Genomic DNA, 19,487 nt, shown 5'->3' with positions numbered 1-19,487 from the left:
ATTTAAGTTCTTTTTTTTTTAGATGGTAAGTCCCCATCAGGTCATTGATACCAGTCTCAGGTTCACTGGAGTAGAGACTGGTAGTTACTACCTCTCTCCTATGTGTACTTCCAAAACTTCAGTTTCCAGTTTCAGCCCTTTAGGAGACTTTTCTCTTCAAATACATACATGGCCTGGACTGGGCCAGGTACTGTTCTCAGGATTTTACACACAATAATTCACTTAATCCTTACAACAATCCTGGGATATGAATACCCTTATTATTCCCATTTAACAGAAAAGAACCTTGAGGCCCAGGGAATTTAAGTAACTTATTCATGAAGCTTGATATGAATACAGAAATCTGGCTCCAGAGGCGGAGGCTGCTCTTAGTCACTAGCTGATACTGCCTTTCTAACCAAGTGACTAATTGCCAATCTCTGAAAAACCAGTTCAGTTGAAAGTATTACTGGGTCAAAATGGCATTAAGTGTTATTTAAATGTTTCCACAAATCCTCACTTCACAGGACCCTCAGTATTTGGAATTTGACTTCTGTGGCTTGGAAGGGCAGCTGGATTCAGATCCTTCAGATACACCCCTAAAATTACCCTTCTCTAGGAAGGTCAGGTCACAGGAGGTCAGGCCTGTTAAGGAGGATGGTGTTTGGGGGTTTCCAAGACAGGAAATATCTAAAACCAGCCGCTGACATATTATTTGGCAAACGAGAGGGGGAAACAGCTCCTTTTCTGAAAATACAAGTGTTTAGGCTGGATAGTAATTAGGTAAATGAGTCTTTGTTTCATCTTAACCTTCTCAGTTTGATCTAATATTGCATTCCCAGAGTATTTGATCTTGCTTTTTCTGCTTTGTTTTTCCTTCTGAAATAGGTGACAACATACCAAATTAAAACAGCATGTTTCTTTTCTCTTCGGTCCGCCTAAGATCGCTCGGGAAAGGGGTAACAACAGGGTTGGAGGAGGGTCGGGCTCACACCTTTCCCAGAGACCTTGGGCGGTGGCGGGGCCAGGGAGGGGCGAAGGCTGGGGCCAGAAGACTCGCCGCCTCCGCCTCGGCGAATAGCAATGCGGTGCCCGCCCGGATTGGAGCAGCAGCATCACGCTGACCTCTGCCTGGGATGTAAACCCGGACGGCCGCTGCGGGGAGAGGCAGGCTCTCGGTTCCTCTGAGAAAGCCAGTACCACCCAGGGCTCCGAGTGGCTCTAAGCGGAGCGGCGGCGACCGCCTCCACCTCAGCACGGCTCGGCGGCGGCTCAGGAAGCCTGACGCGGGCGCAGGCGGGGCGCGTGCGTCCGTTCGCACAGGCAGCGAGGAGGAGGGGCGGCGCGAGCCATGGCTGGAGACAGCGAGCAGACCCTGCAGAACCACCAGCAACCCAACGGCGGCGAGCCTTTCCTGATCGGCGTCAGCGGGGGCACGGCGAGCGGCAAGGTACGGCGTGGCCCGCGGGACCGCGCCGCGCTCCCCCTTCCCGGCCCCGCGGCGGCGGCGCATGTGGTTGCGGCGGGCGCGGGCGCGGGCAGTGTTAATTGCTGCAGCCACCGCGTGGCCCGCGCGCCTCCGCTCCCTGCCAAGCTCCAGCATGGAGCTTTCCCATCGCGATCTCGGGACGCTGTGGTGGGGCGCAGGTGGGGTTTCAGGATATCGAGGTTCCAGGGGTACGCCGGCCGCCGACCACATGGCTGGCGGATTCCCTCTCCGCTCGCCCCACCCCCGCACCCGAGCGGCGGTAACTTGTGGCCGGGGTCCTATGGGGGAGGGGCAGAGAGCAGATGCTTATTGTTTTGCAAGTCCGATGGGGGCCAAGAGTGCTTTAAACAGAATCTTGAATGTGCCCCCGATGCACCCCCTTCCCCCGGCCTCGCACTAACATGTTCGCCCAGCCGCGCGGCCTGGTGCCAAGGGTGGAGCGAACCAGGAAAGTAGACCGCGAGGGCTGCGGGGGTGGCGGGAATCCGCTAGGCGGCGACCGGGGGTTGGGGAGCCCCACCTGGGGCTGGAGGCGAAGACTGGGTTTTCCAGGGGTTTCCGGGTAAAAGTCTGAAAGCCAGATAGGTTCAGTGAGATCAATGAAATTACAATAGCAGCTTCTGGTTTTATTATTTTATTATTATTTTTTACTTCATGGTTTCAGAGGAAACGTGGTCGGCTTCAATGAGAAAGTTGTAGCGGCCTCATGCTCTCCGGTCTCCGGGGCTTATGTGTCATAGATTCATGGAAAGGGGTCATCTTATGGGTGTCTGACTTTCCTAGGAGCATGTCTTTATTTTATTGGCAAAACAAGAAAAGACAGGGAATGACTTAGCTTTACCCCGGGCTTTTTCTGCAGGTGGAGTCTTTCCAGATGGTTTTTCTCTTCGCTCCTCTAACTGCTTTTAAGATGTGGCTACTTATTTCTCCGTTTAACAGTCTCCCGGAGCAAGGGGCTCCTTAACGGGAGCCCGCGAGAGATGGATGCTCTGTGCTGGGTTTGGCGACGGAGGGTGATGCCTCCAACAGCTGGGGAGAGCTGAGCAGGAAGGCTGGTTGGCGCCATGAGAAGCGAGCCACGAGATTTTCTCTCCGGAGCCGACTCTTCCGTAGCCCCTCCATTTTGGTTTTACATTTTCCCTCCAGGCCTGGACTACTTTGGCACAAGGAGCCCTGACGGCCTCTGTTGCTGTGGACTTCTATATTGACCAAGTTAATCTCGTCTCTCGCTCTCAGAGTTAGGATTTTATTACTGCTTTAGATCCCTGAAGTTTATGTTGCGTTTGCCTCCTGGTTGCATGCCTTTTTTTTTTTTTAATCCCTTTAACATGGGAATAATCCTCTACTAGTAATATAGAGCAAAACCGGATGCTACCTCCAGGAATTTTAGTTGTCTTTTAGAATCCTTCTTGCCCACCTGTGTCCATATTTCTGTTGCATGGAACCTTTTTGTTTTTTTGTTTTTGATCATGGTTATAGTCCCATTAACTCCTAGCACAATGCCTAGCATATAGTTGGGACCCAAATATTAACTTACGACCCGAGGTCCAGTTGTCTTAGGGCCGAGGAGACTTAAACTTGCAGCTAAGTGTAGCTTTTAGGAATAAAACGACCTTGGTGATTATCTAAATAATTTAGTCACTACAGAGGTGAAATCTGAGACCCTAAAAGGTGAAATGACTCAGTTCTCCTTATTCTTGTGGGCTTCCCAGTCATCACCTGTTGTCAGTTGATAATCAGTATAAGATTGTGTTATGTAAGGTGTCAAATGGGAGAGTAGTGAAGCATTATAGAAAATCTAACTGCTGTCCCGGTTTCTCATCAAGAAGGAAGGTGTGTGGAAACTCCCAAGAAAGGCTCTGTTTTCAAAGCATGTTGTATATTTTGGGCATATAATAAATACTGTGTCATTGTTTAAGATTATGTTATAATTTTTTTGATTATTAAAAAAAGTCCAAAGGGACCATTAGACTTTTAAAACTGCATATTGTACTCAGTTTGCTGTAATTATGTCCTGATTCTGTTAGTCCAGTCCTTAGTACCTTTTCTCTAAGGAATTCAAAGTTTTTTTTTTTCTTTAGCATGGTCAGCATCAATAAACTGTACCTCATTTGGAAGTCTCAAGCCTGAACACTGACTGATGCAATAGGGTTTGGAAGCAAGGCCTACACTGGTTGTCTTTCAACTTCTGAGTGAAACTTGGTAAAGGAATTTGGGGGAAGGCAAGGGTCTAAGAGCATCATAAAAAATGACAACTTTAAGAGCTAGAAGGAATCCTAGAACCTCTAGAGTCCCATGCTTAGGTTGTGTAATGAAGAAAATAAGGCTGGAGTTAAAAACATGCTGTTCCTTCCAGTGCTGTTTCCTGGTTTTAGAAGTATTGACTAAGATAAGGCATGCAGTGAGAGTAAATGCTTACTTACATCCTGCACTTGGAAAGGGCTGTGGCATTAGTGTTGGGTTCCAGAGGTTCTTCCCTGAAGTAAATGGAAATGCAGATTGCTTAGTACCCACACCAGTGGTATAGATCTTTATTGTTTTCTACCTTCCCCCTCCCACCTTTACAAGAAAAAACTCCTTGTTCAGCTTCTCTTGAGGGAGCTGAGGGCTTTTCCTGTGGCTCTAATTTGTCTCAATGTTGTGGCTGCCCTGAGTACAAGTATTTTATCTCAGACTAAATTATTTTGGTCGCGGGAGGCAAGAATGGTGATTGCAGCGCCATATGGCACATTTTCTAGTTTGTTTTATAAATCAAGATCGATTAGAACTTCAGAAGAAGTTGTGCTCGGTTAACAGGTAGTAGGGTAGATCATTGTTAGAAACTCAGTTAAAAGTTTTAGTGGGTTGAGAAAATTATTCTGATTTGGTTAAGAATCAGATTCTTGCATTTCTTCCTGAATGGCAGGTCTAGGGATAGCAAGAAGTAGCACTGGCAGGAAAAAAAGTTTAAACTTTTTTGCCTGTGTATGCATGGCTTTAGATGCATTCCCTCTCTTCCTTTTCATCTTTGCTGTTACTGTCTTTGAACCCTCTTCTTTGCTGATTAAAATAACATCTGTGTCTGGTCTTGCTTCATGCAGCCACCAGAGTGGTCTTCCTTAGGTATAGCTCTGTCAGTATTTGGAAAACTTAGATGACTCCCCTTTGCTCACAGAGTAAAGGTCAAATACATCAGCACAGCCCACTTTCCCTGGGCCCCCCAAATGTGGTCCTGGACTGTTTATTTTTCCACCCTTGTCTCCCTGAATAATACTCTCTCCCACACCTAAGTTATACAGACACATCTCATTGAAACTGCTTTCACTTAGACTTTTGCTACTGGTCTTCTATTTGGAATGGCCTCTAGTCCTTTTAAGAATCAGCTCTGTTAATACATCTTCCAGGAAGCTTTGTTTTCCACTTCCAGAGCCAGAATTATCTTTTCCCTCTTCTGCTTTCATTGATTTTTTTTTTAAACCACATTTTGCCTTGTATTGTGGTTGATGAGGTCATCTTGTTTGTTTGTGCCTTCATGCCAATGTTTGATGTACAGTTTGTGTTCATTATAATTTATAATGCCCTTCATTTTATTTTTTAATTCATAAGACTGAATTAGGATTTGAAGCTACATTTGAAACCATATTCAATCATAAGTGTTATTCATGTTGCATTGACCAAAAAACACAACATTTCCTCATCCCAGATAGGTTGTTTAGTGTTTATTCAGTGCCTAGAATTTCTTAAGTAGATACTAAACAGGTATTTGTTGAATGAGTGTCAAGGGAAATACATGAGAAGGTCTCTGACCTTAGTATTTTAGTTATGAGCGGTTTTCTTGTCCACTAGGCCATTTTATCTGAAAGTCAACTTATCATGAAAGCTTTTGATCCTTTCTTCCCTTTGAGGTCTGCTGGGCAGGCCTCATCTCCATTTTATAGAGGGAAGATGAGATTAGGAGAACTTTGGACTTTGTAAGGTCACAGAACTAGTAAGTGATAGAACTGGGGTTGGAATCCAGGTTTTTCCTTTTCTAAATCTATACCTGTTTTGAACTTTCTCCGTAAACCAAGACCCACTCCTCCTTTTAGAAATATTTTTAGGGAGGTTGGTCTGTGTATGAATAGTATGGGCCGAGAAACAATTGCACTCCACTCAGAGGTATGGGCCGTTACCTCAGCTCAGCTTGACCATGAATCAGCATCTGATTTTGGTGTGCTCCGGAATGTGCTCTGGACCTGGGCCCCTGTTCCTCAGCAAGTCACCCCCCCGTTGAGCCACATCACTCATCCATACCCTCCTATCAGGTGTCCTCAGAACTGTGGACCTGGTTTGGTCCTTCTGCTCTGTTTTTCTCAGAGCTGGCATTGATGCTTTCTACCACACCAACTGCTGCCGTGGCCTGGCCCGAATGACCTCCTACCACTCTGCCTCTTGCTCTGTCTGTTCTAGCCACACTAGCTGCTTGGCATGCCATTCTTCCCTCCTGCCCACATCCTGTCTAAGTCCATGGTACTTGCTGTTTGATCTGCCAGGAATTCTCTTGTCTTGACTGTGCCTGAGCCTAGCACAGTGCCTGGTAGAGTGAAGAAGAAACAGCAGGTCCTGCAGCCTCCAGTGCTAGTCCCCCTACTGCTGCTGCTGCTTTTCCTCAGGTTATGGTTATACTTAGCTGCCTCCCTTCTTTATTCCGTGTTTGTCTTTGAAATCCGGCTTCTGACGCCCACTCTGTCTTGTGGGTCATCTGACTCCAGCTCACTGTATAGCATTTGCTTAGTTATTCTGCCTAATGTCATCAGTTCTTTGTTGAGTCTTGCTTTTATGAGGTGCTGTACTTGGGGATGGATCGCATTTGGGACTCATTGCTGAGGAGCTGACCTTTTTTGCTGGTGGTCTCTTAAGATAGTGCTGGATGGATCGCATTTGGGACTCATTGCTGAGGAGCTGACCTTTTTCGCTGGTGGTCTCTTAAGATAGTGCTGTTGGAACTGCTCAAGGTCTCTAAATCTTTTAGAACTGGGTTCATAAAATTTGCCATTTTAACCATTTTTTAAGTGTACAATTCATTGCATTAATTATGTCTCAGTTTTTAAAATCAATAAAAAAGCTTTGAGAGTACTCCTAATATGTATATATGTATTATAGAAGTCTAATCCATGTATGTAACTATACAACACAGAAATAGGAATTATAAAAGTGTGAAATAAAATAAAACTTAAAACTTGATTTATTTAGTGATATAAAACCTTTGAATTTCAAATTTTCAAAAAAATATTTTTATTTGCAGTTAAAGAAAGTTTTATTTTTATAAATCTTACTTAGTGCTTGGTGATAGTACAGTCTTGGTGATAATGCAGATCTGAAGGTCTGGTTCTAAGTTTAGTCTTTTGAATATTGTTTGACTGTTATTGACTATCATATTTTACCCCATAAAAAGATCCATACAGGAAAAAACACATCATTTGCAGTGCCTTACTAAATCATGCTATTGCCATTGCCCAGTTATGCAGTGGCTTTTGTTAAAAATCAGCTAGGAAATTTTCATCTTTCCTGTTGTCCATCAGTTTTTGCAAACCAAAGTGTTTTAACTAGTAGATTCAAAACCCGTTGTACATCCTCATTTGGAATATTTTGAAACAGGTTAGAAATTTCAGTTTACAAGTTTTTTAAAGTACAGGAGTTTTAGAGGTATACAGTTTCTGGTAATGAAGTTAATGATGGAAACATTTGCAAATATCTTTTAAACAGCACATTTGATTTTGATAAAATGTATTGTTTCTTTAAATTCTATATAAAACAATAGTAGATCAGAACTTTATTTTTGAAAGGGAAATATTTACATATGAACAAGTAACTGCAAAATTCAGATGAAAATAAAAAGACCGGGATTTCCTGAAAGATTAATTAAAAGATATAACAGTTGTTAGGTGTTGATAGAAAATACTGAAAAGCATGCAGTTCGCATGTATGCAAGAGTTAAAAGGCTAACATGAAGAGTTCACACAGAAAAAGCGCGATACTTACTATGAGCATAAAAAGTAGTATCATCAATAGATAATTTAATACAATAACCTTGGAAGAATATAAAAGAACCATATAAAGCCTTCCAGCATTGGGCTTTCAGGCAGTAATTTGGTTAGATATGGGGGCAGTGACTCAAATGAATTGCATATGCTTTGAGAATTTTGAATGATGATGTGAGGGAGGAAGGTAATTAGAAAAACAGTTTGCTTTGCTAACTGGCCTTTTAAAATATGCTTTCCATGGTATCATGGGGTTTCTTTTAAAAAGCAGTTATTTTCACACGGTTACTCCCTATGACACTGCAGGAAAAGCGTCAGGGTACCTCTGAATCCCCCTTCCTCACAACAGGTGACCTGTGATATCTTTTCTTCCCACGTGGTGCCACACTTCACTTTGGTAGAACATTCATTTTCACCGTTACAGTGATAGAAGGTTTTGCCATGTGCCCTTTCTGTGACGTGTGCTTGTTATTACTGTAAGGCTTTTGCAAAAGAGTTGCCTGTTAAATACAGACTGGGAGTATAAGAAATTTGTGTATGTAGTTGAAGTAGAGTTGTGTTTCCCTATTGCTTTAATCAGTCTATGTATACTTATGTAAGTATGCTCTCTGGTCTGGCATTTTGACATTTTTCCTTATCTGGCGTGGAGCAAGGCGCGATGTCATTATCTTGGCAAATTGCTGTTTGTCTTTGCCATCCTATAGGAAGCCCAAAGATGTCCATAGGATTGTCTCCTCATTTATACTGGAGGGTGAGTACCCTCTTTGTCGTGTGTAGGCTCATAGTCTTGCTCAGGCTTTCTAGAGAGCTGCAGTTGAGTGGCATGATGGCAACAGTGATGACCTGTAATTTTGGACTGTGGTCTTCAAACATGTTTGTACTCATAGCTGCCATAGAAGAATTCTTTATCCTATTTTTAAGTTGACACCATTTTTTTCATAATATGAGTAAAGAGTTGCAAAGGATGTAGTTTGTGATACATTGTAAATATTGGTATTTTGAAATAATGTTTCATTACTCTTGTAAGTGTATCCATTGAGCTCTAAATACTGTCATGACTTCACCTATGCCATCCATTAAAAAATACCTGAACTAGATCTTATTTGAGTCAGAAATGTTCTTAGTTCCTTTATTCTCCTTGAAATCATATTTAAATTCACCTCCCCCCACAACCTTTTCATTTCATTTCATTTATTTTTATACTTGAAAATCTTGATCATTCTCTTGTACCTGTGCAACAAAAATATGTACTATATATTGAAATGATTCATTTCCTGTTCTCATGTCTTTTAAGTGGTAATTTCTTCTGCACTATGTTACTACTATAGTGATTAATATAAAATTAGTCAAAGCAAATAGATATTCTATCTGTTTTGATAAGTAATTAAGCATAAAAAGTGAATTTCGTTGGAAAGCATTTTGATGAGATAGATGGAACTTTTTCCCCAATTATTTCATTATCTGTGGATGATTACTACTTAATGTTAGAATAAGACTTCATTTTTATAGATGTAAACTTTGAGAAAGCCTGTTGACGTAAATGTGTAGAAGGAAATGGAAGGACTTTGGTTATAGCAAGATCACTCAGTTTTTACCTTCCAAGTTATACGTCAGATCTTACGTAGTGTTCTGTTATCAAAGATGATTTTTATGACTCAGCTTGCCACTCACTTCCTTCAGTTTTGTTGAAGGCAGAAAACTGGAAACGACCAAACTTGCAAAACGATATGCTCCCCAGTTATTCCTTTTCTAGTAGCAACACTAGTATTTGAAATCACCCCTTTGTATGGCCTCTGGAGGCCATGCATTGGGGTTAGAGTCAAGATGGAGGAGATGATAGAGGCCTTTCTTTTGTATAGTGGGAGAAGCATGATTGTGAAAGGGGAAGTAGGAAAGAAGACAGCTCCCTGATGTGATCTTGGGAAAGACCACTTTAAGGAGAGAGTACATGTGAAACTTGGAGATCTGGGAATTGGTTGATTCCCTTAAAACAATCCGTGCATGCCCTTATATGCTATGAGAAGTTTTCATGTATCCTAGTTTGAGGATCATTAATTTAGGAAACTTGGGTTCTAGTCTACCTTTGCCAGTTACTTACTGGCTATCTATATATTTACCTATAGAAAGAGAGTCCCTTCAGCCCTTAAAATTTCTCATTTCTATAACTAGCAGTGAATATCCCTTAATTGTTTTCTCCCAACACATACTGAGTACTTCTCAAATTTGAGCCTGCATAACGTGGCATGTGTAAGCTTCTTTTGACCACTAGTCCTGGAAGACTGACAGTCTTTGCCACTTCCCACCATCCACCTCAACTGAATACCAGCTGGATTTCCTGTAGGTTCTTGAACCCTGTGTGCTTAGTCTCACTTCTAGCACTTTGCAGAGGTTTGCCCTTTTTTGCCCAGAGTCCATCTCTCCACTCAACTTCGTTTTCCTTGCCAGGATAACTGCTGCTTATCATAATTTTCATATGCATTCTAGCATAGCCTTTCTTGGGAAGTCTTCCCTGGAACCCCAGGCAGCATTGGGTGTTCCTCTTTGAGTATTGTTAAGGCATCCTAAGCAGACCTTAATCATACAACTTTTCCCCCACTCTATATTTGCTTGTTTAGTCTGTCTTCCTCTCTAGACTGAGCTCTTAGGGTCAGGGACTATGTTTTTCTTCACTTTTTCCAGAGGTTAACACATAGTCTAAAATCAGGTAAGTAGGTTCTCAATAAGTGTTTGTTGAATAACCAAATATTAAGGACCTCTTTCTCAAACTCTCAATATGTTCAACATGCAGCCTTCTCCATCTCAGTTGATGACAGCTTTATCCATCTAGTTGCTCAATCCTAAAACCTTGGGGCTATCCTTGACTACTCTCTCTCACTTGCATTCAGTCCATCAAAAAACCATGTTGGCCCTACCTTCAAAACATACCCAGAATCTGACCACTTTTCACTTCCTCTGCTTCCACCCTTGTCCTCGTCACCATCAACATGTTTAGAGAGGAACCATCTATGCTTTGGGCTGCTTGTGTCAGTCTGAATATGGACTGGACTTGGGAAAGTGCTGAGCAGTACAGCACGGTGGGTTTTTAGCTTCTTACAAGCTTAGTGTGGCTTGTTGGGAATAGGGCTTGTCCTCATTGAATAAGAAACTTTAAAAAGACATGACAGAAACACTTTCCAAAACTGTATGTGTTGTCCCATTTGGATTATCAGTTTTCTTCATTAGCATGGATATGTAATTATATGTATCACAAACTTTAAAGTTTTCTGCTGTAAAGCAGCAGCGTTAAGACCCAAGACAGTGCTATGGTAACATTCCTTTGATTTTGGTAAAAGAAGTGCAGAAACTCTGTAAACTGTGGGGCAGTTACGGTCCTTGCTTTTCTATCCCAGTAAGTTTATGTGGGGTTGATAGCATGAAGTAGTTCTGAGCAGAAATAGAACTCAGACCCAGTACAAATATTGTGGGCTGCACTTAGCCTACCCAGTCTATCAGCGTTGGCATCTCTGCCAACAAGTACATTGAAATCAGCGTGTCGTTTATTGAAGTTACCAAGGCCAGACTATCCTGTGTCTCGGTAAAGAGCTTCTGAGGGTATGTTCTATCGTCTGGCATATTGATTGTCTGAGGGGGCTTTCCAGAAGTTGGGTATGGTGTGGGAAGAGGCTGAGAGGCGTGCTCCTCCTCACTCTGCCTTTTTGGATGAGGCACATCTCCTGGAGACCTAAGAATACTGCGTTGATTTTTCTATTGAGGTAGATTTTTCTCTTGAGGTAGAACGTGCATTTTTCTCCACCTCCTTTGCAGAGAAGTTAAACTTTTGAAACCAGAAGGAGCAGAATGTTGAGAGACTCAATGTTTGAACAAGAGAGGCAGTGAATACGCTCTGGAAGGAAGCACAGGTGGAACCCTGCCTGTCTGGAGACATGAACTGCAGTGTGCACTGGATCGGCCTTTTGGTTTCTGAAGGAAAAGAAATCATGAGACCTCCATCCTTGAGGTGGAAAAGCTTGTGTTTTTGACGTCCTCTGAGAAAAATGACAAAATTCCAGACCTGCCATAGGCTCCATTTGCTGGATCTTGGTGGGATGCAAGGTCTTTTTTGGTGTGATAGGTTGAAGCTATTTGATATCACTGCCTCAAGCCAGGATTTAGGGCCCCTGGTTTGTTTGGAACATTCTTTCTCCTTCCTTTCTTAATTTTTTCTTTACTTTTCTTTTTTTTTTTTTTTTTTTTTTTTTACTGTGGTAACATAGACAACACACAATTCCCCATTTTAACCACTTATATATGTACAATTAAGTTATATCATTTGCATTCACAATACTGTTCTACCATCATCACCATCCATTACCAAAACTTTTTCATCCGGAAAATGCTCTCTGGATGAAGTCCAGACAGCTTGATGGGTGGGAAAAAATGGGCTTTGGAGTCAGCCCAGCTTGTGTTAACCTCCTGGCTCAACCATTTCGAAATCTCGTTTTCTTCTAAAGCTGTTTCTGTGTCTGTGAAAAGGGGATAATATCTAGTTTGGAGAGGTGTCAGGATTAAATAAGAAAATGCATTCAAATGTATATACATAGCAGTGTTTGTGCAGTGGGCAGAAGTCACCCATACATGATTCGTGCTCTGCAGATGTGCTGTCACAACAGGCTCTTTGGTCCATCTTGCTGTCCGATTCTAACCAACACCGTTCCTGTGGTGTGCAAGCCTGATTCATTGTTCAGGCCAAGTGCCAGTGTCCAGGGATGTGGATGGTGATAAGGACCCGCTAGTTAAAGTTTGAATCCCGCTTACTAACTTGCTAGTTACTTAAGGTAGTGATCTTTCTTCTTTGCCGATAAGGCCCATAGGTAGTCAGATTTTGGGCACTGTCTTCTCTGGTTGACCCTGCAGTTTTCTCATCCTTTTGTTAGCAGCTTGCAGTAAGCCTTAAATATCCTTTTCTGTAGATGTTAAGTTGGCTCTTTTTCTTTAAAATAGTTAGGGTGACTTGTTTTATAATGGGTAGTTAGGGGAAGAAAAGGTAGTTTATTACTTAAAAATTTTTTAAATCTTTTAATTAAAAATAGAGCACATAGAAGAGTGAACAAATTTAGATGTGTGGTTCAGTGAATTATCACAATGTGAGCATAACTATATAACTACCATCCAAGTCAAGAAATAGATTATTACCAGCACCAGAGAAGGCCTTCTCTCCCAATCACATCCCCTGCAATAGACTATTTCTTGATACCTGCTAGAGACAAGGCAGTGTTTAATAGCCTTACTTTAGGAATAGTCGGGTATAGGAGAAACATATATATGAAAATAAAGTCTCCATGTGCCTAGCAAAATCCTCCTGGTCCTTTCACCCAGATAACAGATCATCCCCTCTGAAGCTTTCGTCCTTCTCTGTCCCTGAAAGGAAAGGTCCATGTCTTCATTTATTCACTCGTTTATTCAGTCAATATTGATGATTTGCAGTGTGCCAGGCACTCTGTAGGTGCTGGGAATACAGCAGTGCATTAGATAAGGCCCCTGACCTCATGGAGGTTATATTCTAAGTCTAACTAATCTTTGTTTACCTAGTGCCTAATGTAGTACCTGACCACATAGTGGGTGCTTAAGAGATGTCTGCCACAACTGAGCTAAATATACTACCTTTGCTGTTCTCCTGTGTAGATGTGTAGGTGAATGTGTAGCAGTCAGTCTTTGTATCATGGTCACCTGCTTACGCCTCTGTGCCGGTTTGAGTGTATTGTGTCCCCCAAATGCCATTATCTTTGTGGTCTTGTGTGGGGCAGAAGTTTTGGTGCTGGTTGGATTTGCTTGGAATGTGCCCCACCCAGCTGTGGGCGGTGATTCTGATGAGATGTTCTCATGGAGGCGTGGCCCCACCCATTCGGGGTGGGCCTTGATCGGTGGAGCTACATAAATGAACTGACTCGGGGGCGGGAGGAAGAGAGTGCAGCTGGGAGTGATGTTTTGAAGAGGAGCAAGCTTGCTAGAGAGGAACGTCCTGGGAGAAAGCCGTTTTGAGGCTGGAGCTTTGGAGCAGATGCCAGCTGCCTTCCTAGCTAACAGAGGTTTTCTGGAGGCCATTGGCCATCCTCCGGTGAGGGTACCCGATTGCTGATGTGTTGCCTTGGACGCTTTGTGGCCTTAAGACTGTAACTGTGTAGCGAAATAAATCCCCGTTTTATAAAAGCCAATCCTTCTCTGGTGTTTTGCATTCTGCAGCATTAGCAAACTAGGACAGCCTCTGACTTCTGGATTCCAGGGTCCTATCTTCGTATCCCTAGTGCCTTGAATAGGGAGGGATTCAATCTGTATTGGAGGAGTGGGAAGTGCCAAGCAAGTGGTGCACTCAGCAGATGCTGTCATAGGTGCAGAGGAGTTGGTAGAACGTGTTAATGGCCCTGGTAAAATTTTTCCTGCTGAAAGTCACCAATATTCTTCTAGTCATTAAATCCCATTAGAGCTATTTGATTCCGTATCTTGCTTTTTTGTAACATTTGACAGTGGCCATTTTCTCTGGGTAACTTCTTTTCTTTGTTTCACCACTCTTGGCTGGTTTTGTTTCTACTTCTCTCTCGCTGTTCTTTCTTGGTTGTCTCTCTGAGTTCTTCTTCCGTGCAGCTTTGTGTCATCATGCCAAGAAATCCCTTCTTGTTTCACTGGTTTTCTCCTCCATGCTCGGGATCTCCCTCCATTTGTTGATGATCACCCAGTCAGTTATTTCCTTCTCTGAGTCCTTTCCTGGGTTGCTTTCCCATGTATTCAATTGTCTCCTGGATATTTCCACTTGATATTTTTGAACTAAGTTTATCTAGAACTAGACTTTTAATACCCAGCCTTCCCCTGCTCTCAACCACAGGTCTGCTGAACAATCTGTATTTTCTCTCTTTCCATCTTTTTTTTTTTTTTTTATTGTGGTAGAATATATACAGCACAACGTTTCCCATTTTAAATACTTTTAAATATACAATTCAGTGATATTGAGTACATTCACAATGCTATGCTACCATCATCACCACTGTATTTTCTCTTTACATGGATGTACAGGACAGAAACCTTGCATCATCTCTGCCACATCTCCCATGTCCTCCCACATCCATCCAGACTCCTGGTCCTGTTGGTTCTACTTTCTGAATTTCTCTGCTACTTCTCTCCTATCCTGCATTCATCATTTCTTGCCTGGATAACTCTCTAATGGCCAGTTTCTGACCATCCATTTGGACCTCCTCCAAAACATTCTCCACGTTGCTGTTGGAGTGATCTTTTTAAAAAATGCAGCTCTGGTCATGCCTGCTACTTCCCTAAAATTCTTTTAGTGGCTCTTCTTTGCCTTCAGCCTTGCTGTCAGCATTGCCTCTCAGTTAAACCATATTTAATTTCTCCAGCCTCATCTGTCACTCTCCTTGCCATCCTTTCCCACCCTTACTGCCTACTACTTCCAGTTACCTGATCCCAGAGAGAACTTGCCTCCACCTTTATACATCCCACAGCTTCTGCTTGACATGTCACCCCCTCCCCTTTGGTCTGGTGCATTTTTTTACTCATCCTTTAAAACCCTTTTCAGCTGTCCCCTCCTCTAGGACAGTCCGCTGCCATCAGAATTGGGGTCCCCATCCTATGTTTTTCTTCCTCTACCACCCTCTGCTGCTTTCTGTTTGTCTTCCTGGTGCAACTTGAGTTTTCAGGACAATGTCTTATCTCTGTCCATTATGTCTAGAATAGGTTCTCAAAAATAAAAGAATGTCATGAGATTTTTTTTTTTTCTTTGCCATGAGCACAGGATCAGAGCACGTGGGAGTTCATCTGGGAAATTTTTTTCTCATTGTAACATTGGAGTTTGAGGTCTGGAAAAGTTATTCTCACATGTGTTGTCTTTGGTTGATAATGGTATTTGTCACAAGAGTTGCTCTTTACGGAAGGGAACATTAGACTAGTGTTGCTAAGACATGTCCCTGCAGGAGGCACACTTGATTATGATGATGGATAAATTTTCCCCTCTGCCCTGCCTTCCCTGGTATTGGGCCATGTGGGTGGGCAGGTGTGTTGGAGGGTGGGAGGAGTTGGTACAGGGAGTATGGACAGCAGGTGGACTGTGAAGTGATGTCTTTGAACAAGGGACTAGTGCAGAATACTGTACCCCATGAGTTTAAAAACTACTAGTTTGTCAAGGTTTATTCTCTGTAAGTGTGGAAAAGCCAACTTTAAATAAACCTTGAATTTATAGCAAAACTGTTGCTTTTCTATTGAGCTGTAAGGCAGATGCTTGAGTTTCAATAAGTAGTTTGGCCAGTTTTTTGGGGGAGTAGCATGGATTTTTATTTATTAGAAAGAACTGTTATTACATGGGAATATTATTGCATGGGAATAGTTTTTTTTCCCTTAAAAGTACATGCCCTGTAAAATATGGAAATAGTAGTTAGAGCGCCTACAATCACTTCTGTCCTTGCGCCTTATTTTATTTTCCTTACATCACTTAATATTACCTGTGTTTATTACCTGTTTTCTTTAGTAACAGTAGTAATGATAACAGTATTTCCTGAACACTGACTATGGGCTGGACACAAAGTATCTTACCTGTGTAAGCTCCTTTAACTCCTCTGAGAACCCTGTGAGGTAAGTTGGTAGAATTACCCCATTTTGCAGATGCGAAGACAGCACTCAGAGAAATGATGTTGAGATGGTGTTCTGGTTTGCTAATGCTGCCAGAATGCAAAACACTAGAGATGGATTGGTTTTTTTTTTTTTTTTTTCAATTGTGGAAAGATATATATAGCCTAAATCTTCCTCTTCCACCCCTCCCTAGCATTCCCTTAGTGGGATTAATCACACTTAGAATGTTGCAATGCTGTCACCTTCCGACCATCCATTTCTAGACGTTTCCCTTTACCCCAAACCAAAACCCCTACTCTCATTTCTTAACTCCCCATTGCCCCTTCCCCCACTTCTTGGAACCCCCACTCTACTTTTCATCTCTTTGATCATATTCTCTGATACTTTCTTTGTGTTTACCATGGGGCTTAAATTTAACCTCTTAAATCTATAACAATCTTGTTTTTCTTTGATACCAACTTAACTTCAATAGGACACATAAACTGTGTTCCTATACTCCTCCATTCCCCCACCTTTATGTAGTTCTTGTCAAGAATTACTCATTTTACATTGAGTCCAAAACCACCGATTTATCATTACAGTTTTTGTATTTTAGATCCTGTAGGAAGTAAACAGTGGAGTTATAAATCAACAATACAGTAGTATTGGTCTTTATATTTACCATGTGATCTTTACTGGAAATCTTTATTTCTTCATGTGGTTTCAGTCAATTGTTTAGTGTCCCTTCCTTTCAGCCTGCTTAGGATTGATCTACTGGTGATGAAGTTCCTCAGCATTTGATTATCCGGAAATGTTTTCATCTCCCCCTCATTTTTATCCTTCAGGTGTTTGTGAATTCTCCAAGTCTCTGATGGTTATTGACTTCTATTTGTATTCCATTGTGGTCAGAGAATGTGCTTTGAACAAATTCATTTTTTTATTTTTTATTTTATTGAGGCTTGTTTTTATGTCCCCGCATACAGTCCATTCTGGAGAAAGATCCGTGATCACTAGTGAAGAACGTGTGTCCCAGTGACCTGGGCTGTAATATTCTGTATATGTCTGTTAAAAGTCTCTATATCTCTCTCTCATTTCTTTGTTTCTCTGTTGGTAGGGCTCGCTTTAGTATCTGAAGTAGGGCAGGTCTTTTATTAGCAAACTCTCTCCGCATTTGTTTGTCTGTGAAAAATTTAAGCTCTCCCTCAAATTTGAAGGAGAGTTTTGCTGGATAAAGTATTCTTGGTTGGAAATTTTCCTCTCTCAGAATTTTAAATATGTCATGCCACTGCCTTCTTGCCTCCATGGTGGCCGCTGAGTAGTCATTACTTAGTCTTACGTTGTTTCCTTTGTATGTGGTGAATTGCTTTTCTCTTGCTGCTTTCAGAACTTGCTCCTTCTCTTCAGTATTTGAGAGTCTAATCAGAATATGTCTTGGAGTGGGTTTGTTTGAGTTTATTCTATCTGGAGTTCGCTGGGCATTTATGCTTTGTGTATTTATATTGTGTAGAAGGTTTGGGAAGTTTTCCCCAACAATTTCTTTGAATACTCTTTCTAGACCTTTACCCTTCTCTTCCCCTTCTGGGACATCAATGAGTCTTAATTTGGATGTTTTTTTTTTATCTATCATATCCCTGAGATCCATTTCAATTTTTTCAATTTTTTTCCCCATTCTTTCTTTTGTTCTTTCATTTTCTGTTCTGTGGTCCTCGAGGAGGCTGAGTTGTTGTTCAGCTTCCTCTAATCTTGTATTATGAATATCCAGAGTCTTTTTAATTTGGCCTACAGTTTCTTTAATTTCCATAAGATCTTCTATTTTTTTATTTACTCTTGCAATATCTTCTTTATGCTCTTCTAGGGTCTTCTTTATGTCTTTTATATTCTGTGCCGTGCTCTTCTTCAAGTCTTTTATATTCCATGCCATGCTCTCATTGCCTGTCTGTAGTTCTTTGATTAATTCTGCCAGGAACTGTGTGTCTTCAGATCTTTTGATTTGAGTGTTTGGGTTCAGGTTCTCCATGTAGTCTGGTTTTATCATACGCTTTAAGATTTTCTGTTGTTTTTGGCCTCTTGGCATTTGCTTTACTTGGTCTTTAATTTGTTAGAATTGCAGCTTGGTGACATACACTTTCTCTAACTAACCAGCAGACGGTGTCCGTGAGTCACTTATTCCCCTGAAGTCAGTTCTCCCCAACTTTGCGGTCCAATTGGTGCACTTAATTTGGGTGTGTTGTCGGTGCTGTCTGCCCTCAATGAGGGGCGTGTGCCTGAGCGGTTAGGGAGGAAGGGCAGGTTTAACAATCAAACCTCCCAGGTGTTCCCAGAGATTTAAGGCTGTTCTCTGCCGCTGACACAAAAGTTCTTGGTATTGGAGTAGGTTCCCTGGGATTTCTGAGCAGTTCCCCCCTCCCTGCTGTGCTTTTCCAGGACCTCTGCTAAGGGGGTAGGGCTGTGCCACGTCACAAGTGAGCGCCGGCCTCCAGGGAAGCCCTGGGCTGCCGGGCTGTGTAGGGGCGTTCCCAGCCCGCTTCAAAGATGGTTGAATGGGACGCGTTAACTTCCCCCTTTCTGCACAGCTCCGCTCTCCCAGCTACAGGACAATCATCCGTGGGTGTATTCAAGGCCACTGTTCACGGCCGATATTGTGTCGTGTGAGCGGTGCTGCAGGAAAGACTCCCTGTTAGGCTCAGTCCTTTGCTCGGCTCTGTGTTCTGTGTTTGGCCCCGGGCAGGAGTAGCCCCACCTGCTGGGGAGACGGCTGCAAGTCGTGCATCTCCCCTTTGCTCCCCTGGACCCGAGACAATCAGCAGTGGGTGTGGGAAGGGGTATCCTCCACCCCAGACACCGAGGCGTTAGTCCAGACCGCTCCCGTCTTATCTGCAGCTGTTCCCGGGCTTCTTTTATTTTTTTAAAATCTCCAACCCACCGTTTCCCCCCAACACAGCGTGGCCGAGGGATTCAGCCTACTCACTCACTCGTTTCAGAATGCAGACTCCTGGTTTCACCAAACGCACATTCCCTGTGGCTTTAGCAGAACTTGTCTGGCTGGTGCTACTCTGGAAGTGGTGTTCTGGGTCCTTTCTGGTTTTTTATCTAGTGTTTTCCACGGAGTTGTTTTTTTCTCTGTCTCACCTAGTCGCCATCTTAGGGTCCCCTCAGATTGACTTTTATAAAAGGGGGTTTATTTGGTTACACAGTTACAGTCTTAAGGCCATAAAGTGTCCAAGGTAACACATCAGCAATCGGATACCTTCACTGGAGGATGGCCAATGGTGTCCGGAAAACCGGGGAAGGCATGTGGCTGGCATCTGCTCCAAAGTTCTGGTTTCAAAATGGCTTTCCCCCAGGACGTTCCTCTCTAGGCTGCAGTTCCTCAAAAATGTCACTCTTAATTGCACTTGGGATATTTGTCCTCCCTCAGCTTCTCTGTAGCAAGA

The 19,487-nt window shown here is 42.6% G+C and overlaps 1 protein-coding gene across 1 annotated transcript in view; it reads left to right on the top strand.

Annotated features, from left to right (window-relative positions):
- Positions 1–1,095: 1,095 nt before the first annotated feature.
- Positions 1,096–19,487, top strand: part of UCK2 (uridine-cytidine kinase 2) — an 82,981-nt gene continuing 64,589 nt past the window's right edge. Inside the window, exon 1 of the mRNA XM_037825448.1 lies at positions 1,096–1,429. Within this exon, the coding sequence (XP_037681376.1) occupies positions 1,331–1,429 (99 nt within the window). The 5' untranslated portion in view covers positions 1,096–1,330. The remainder of the gene's footprint in view (positions 1,430–19,487) is intronic.

This window comes from Choloepus didactylus, chromosome 2 (assembly GCF_015220235.1).
Source record: "Choloepus didactylus isolate mChoDid1 chromosome 2, mChoDid1.pri, whole genome shotgun sequence".
NCBI classification, from domain to species: domain Eukaryota; kingdom Metazoa; phylum Chordata; class Mammalia; order Pilosa; family Megalonychidae; genus Choloepus; species Choloepus didactylus.
The sequence above is the reverse complement of the archived record's forward strand: the minus strand, read 5'-3'. Positions and strand labels throughout refer to the sequence as shown.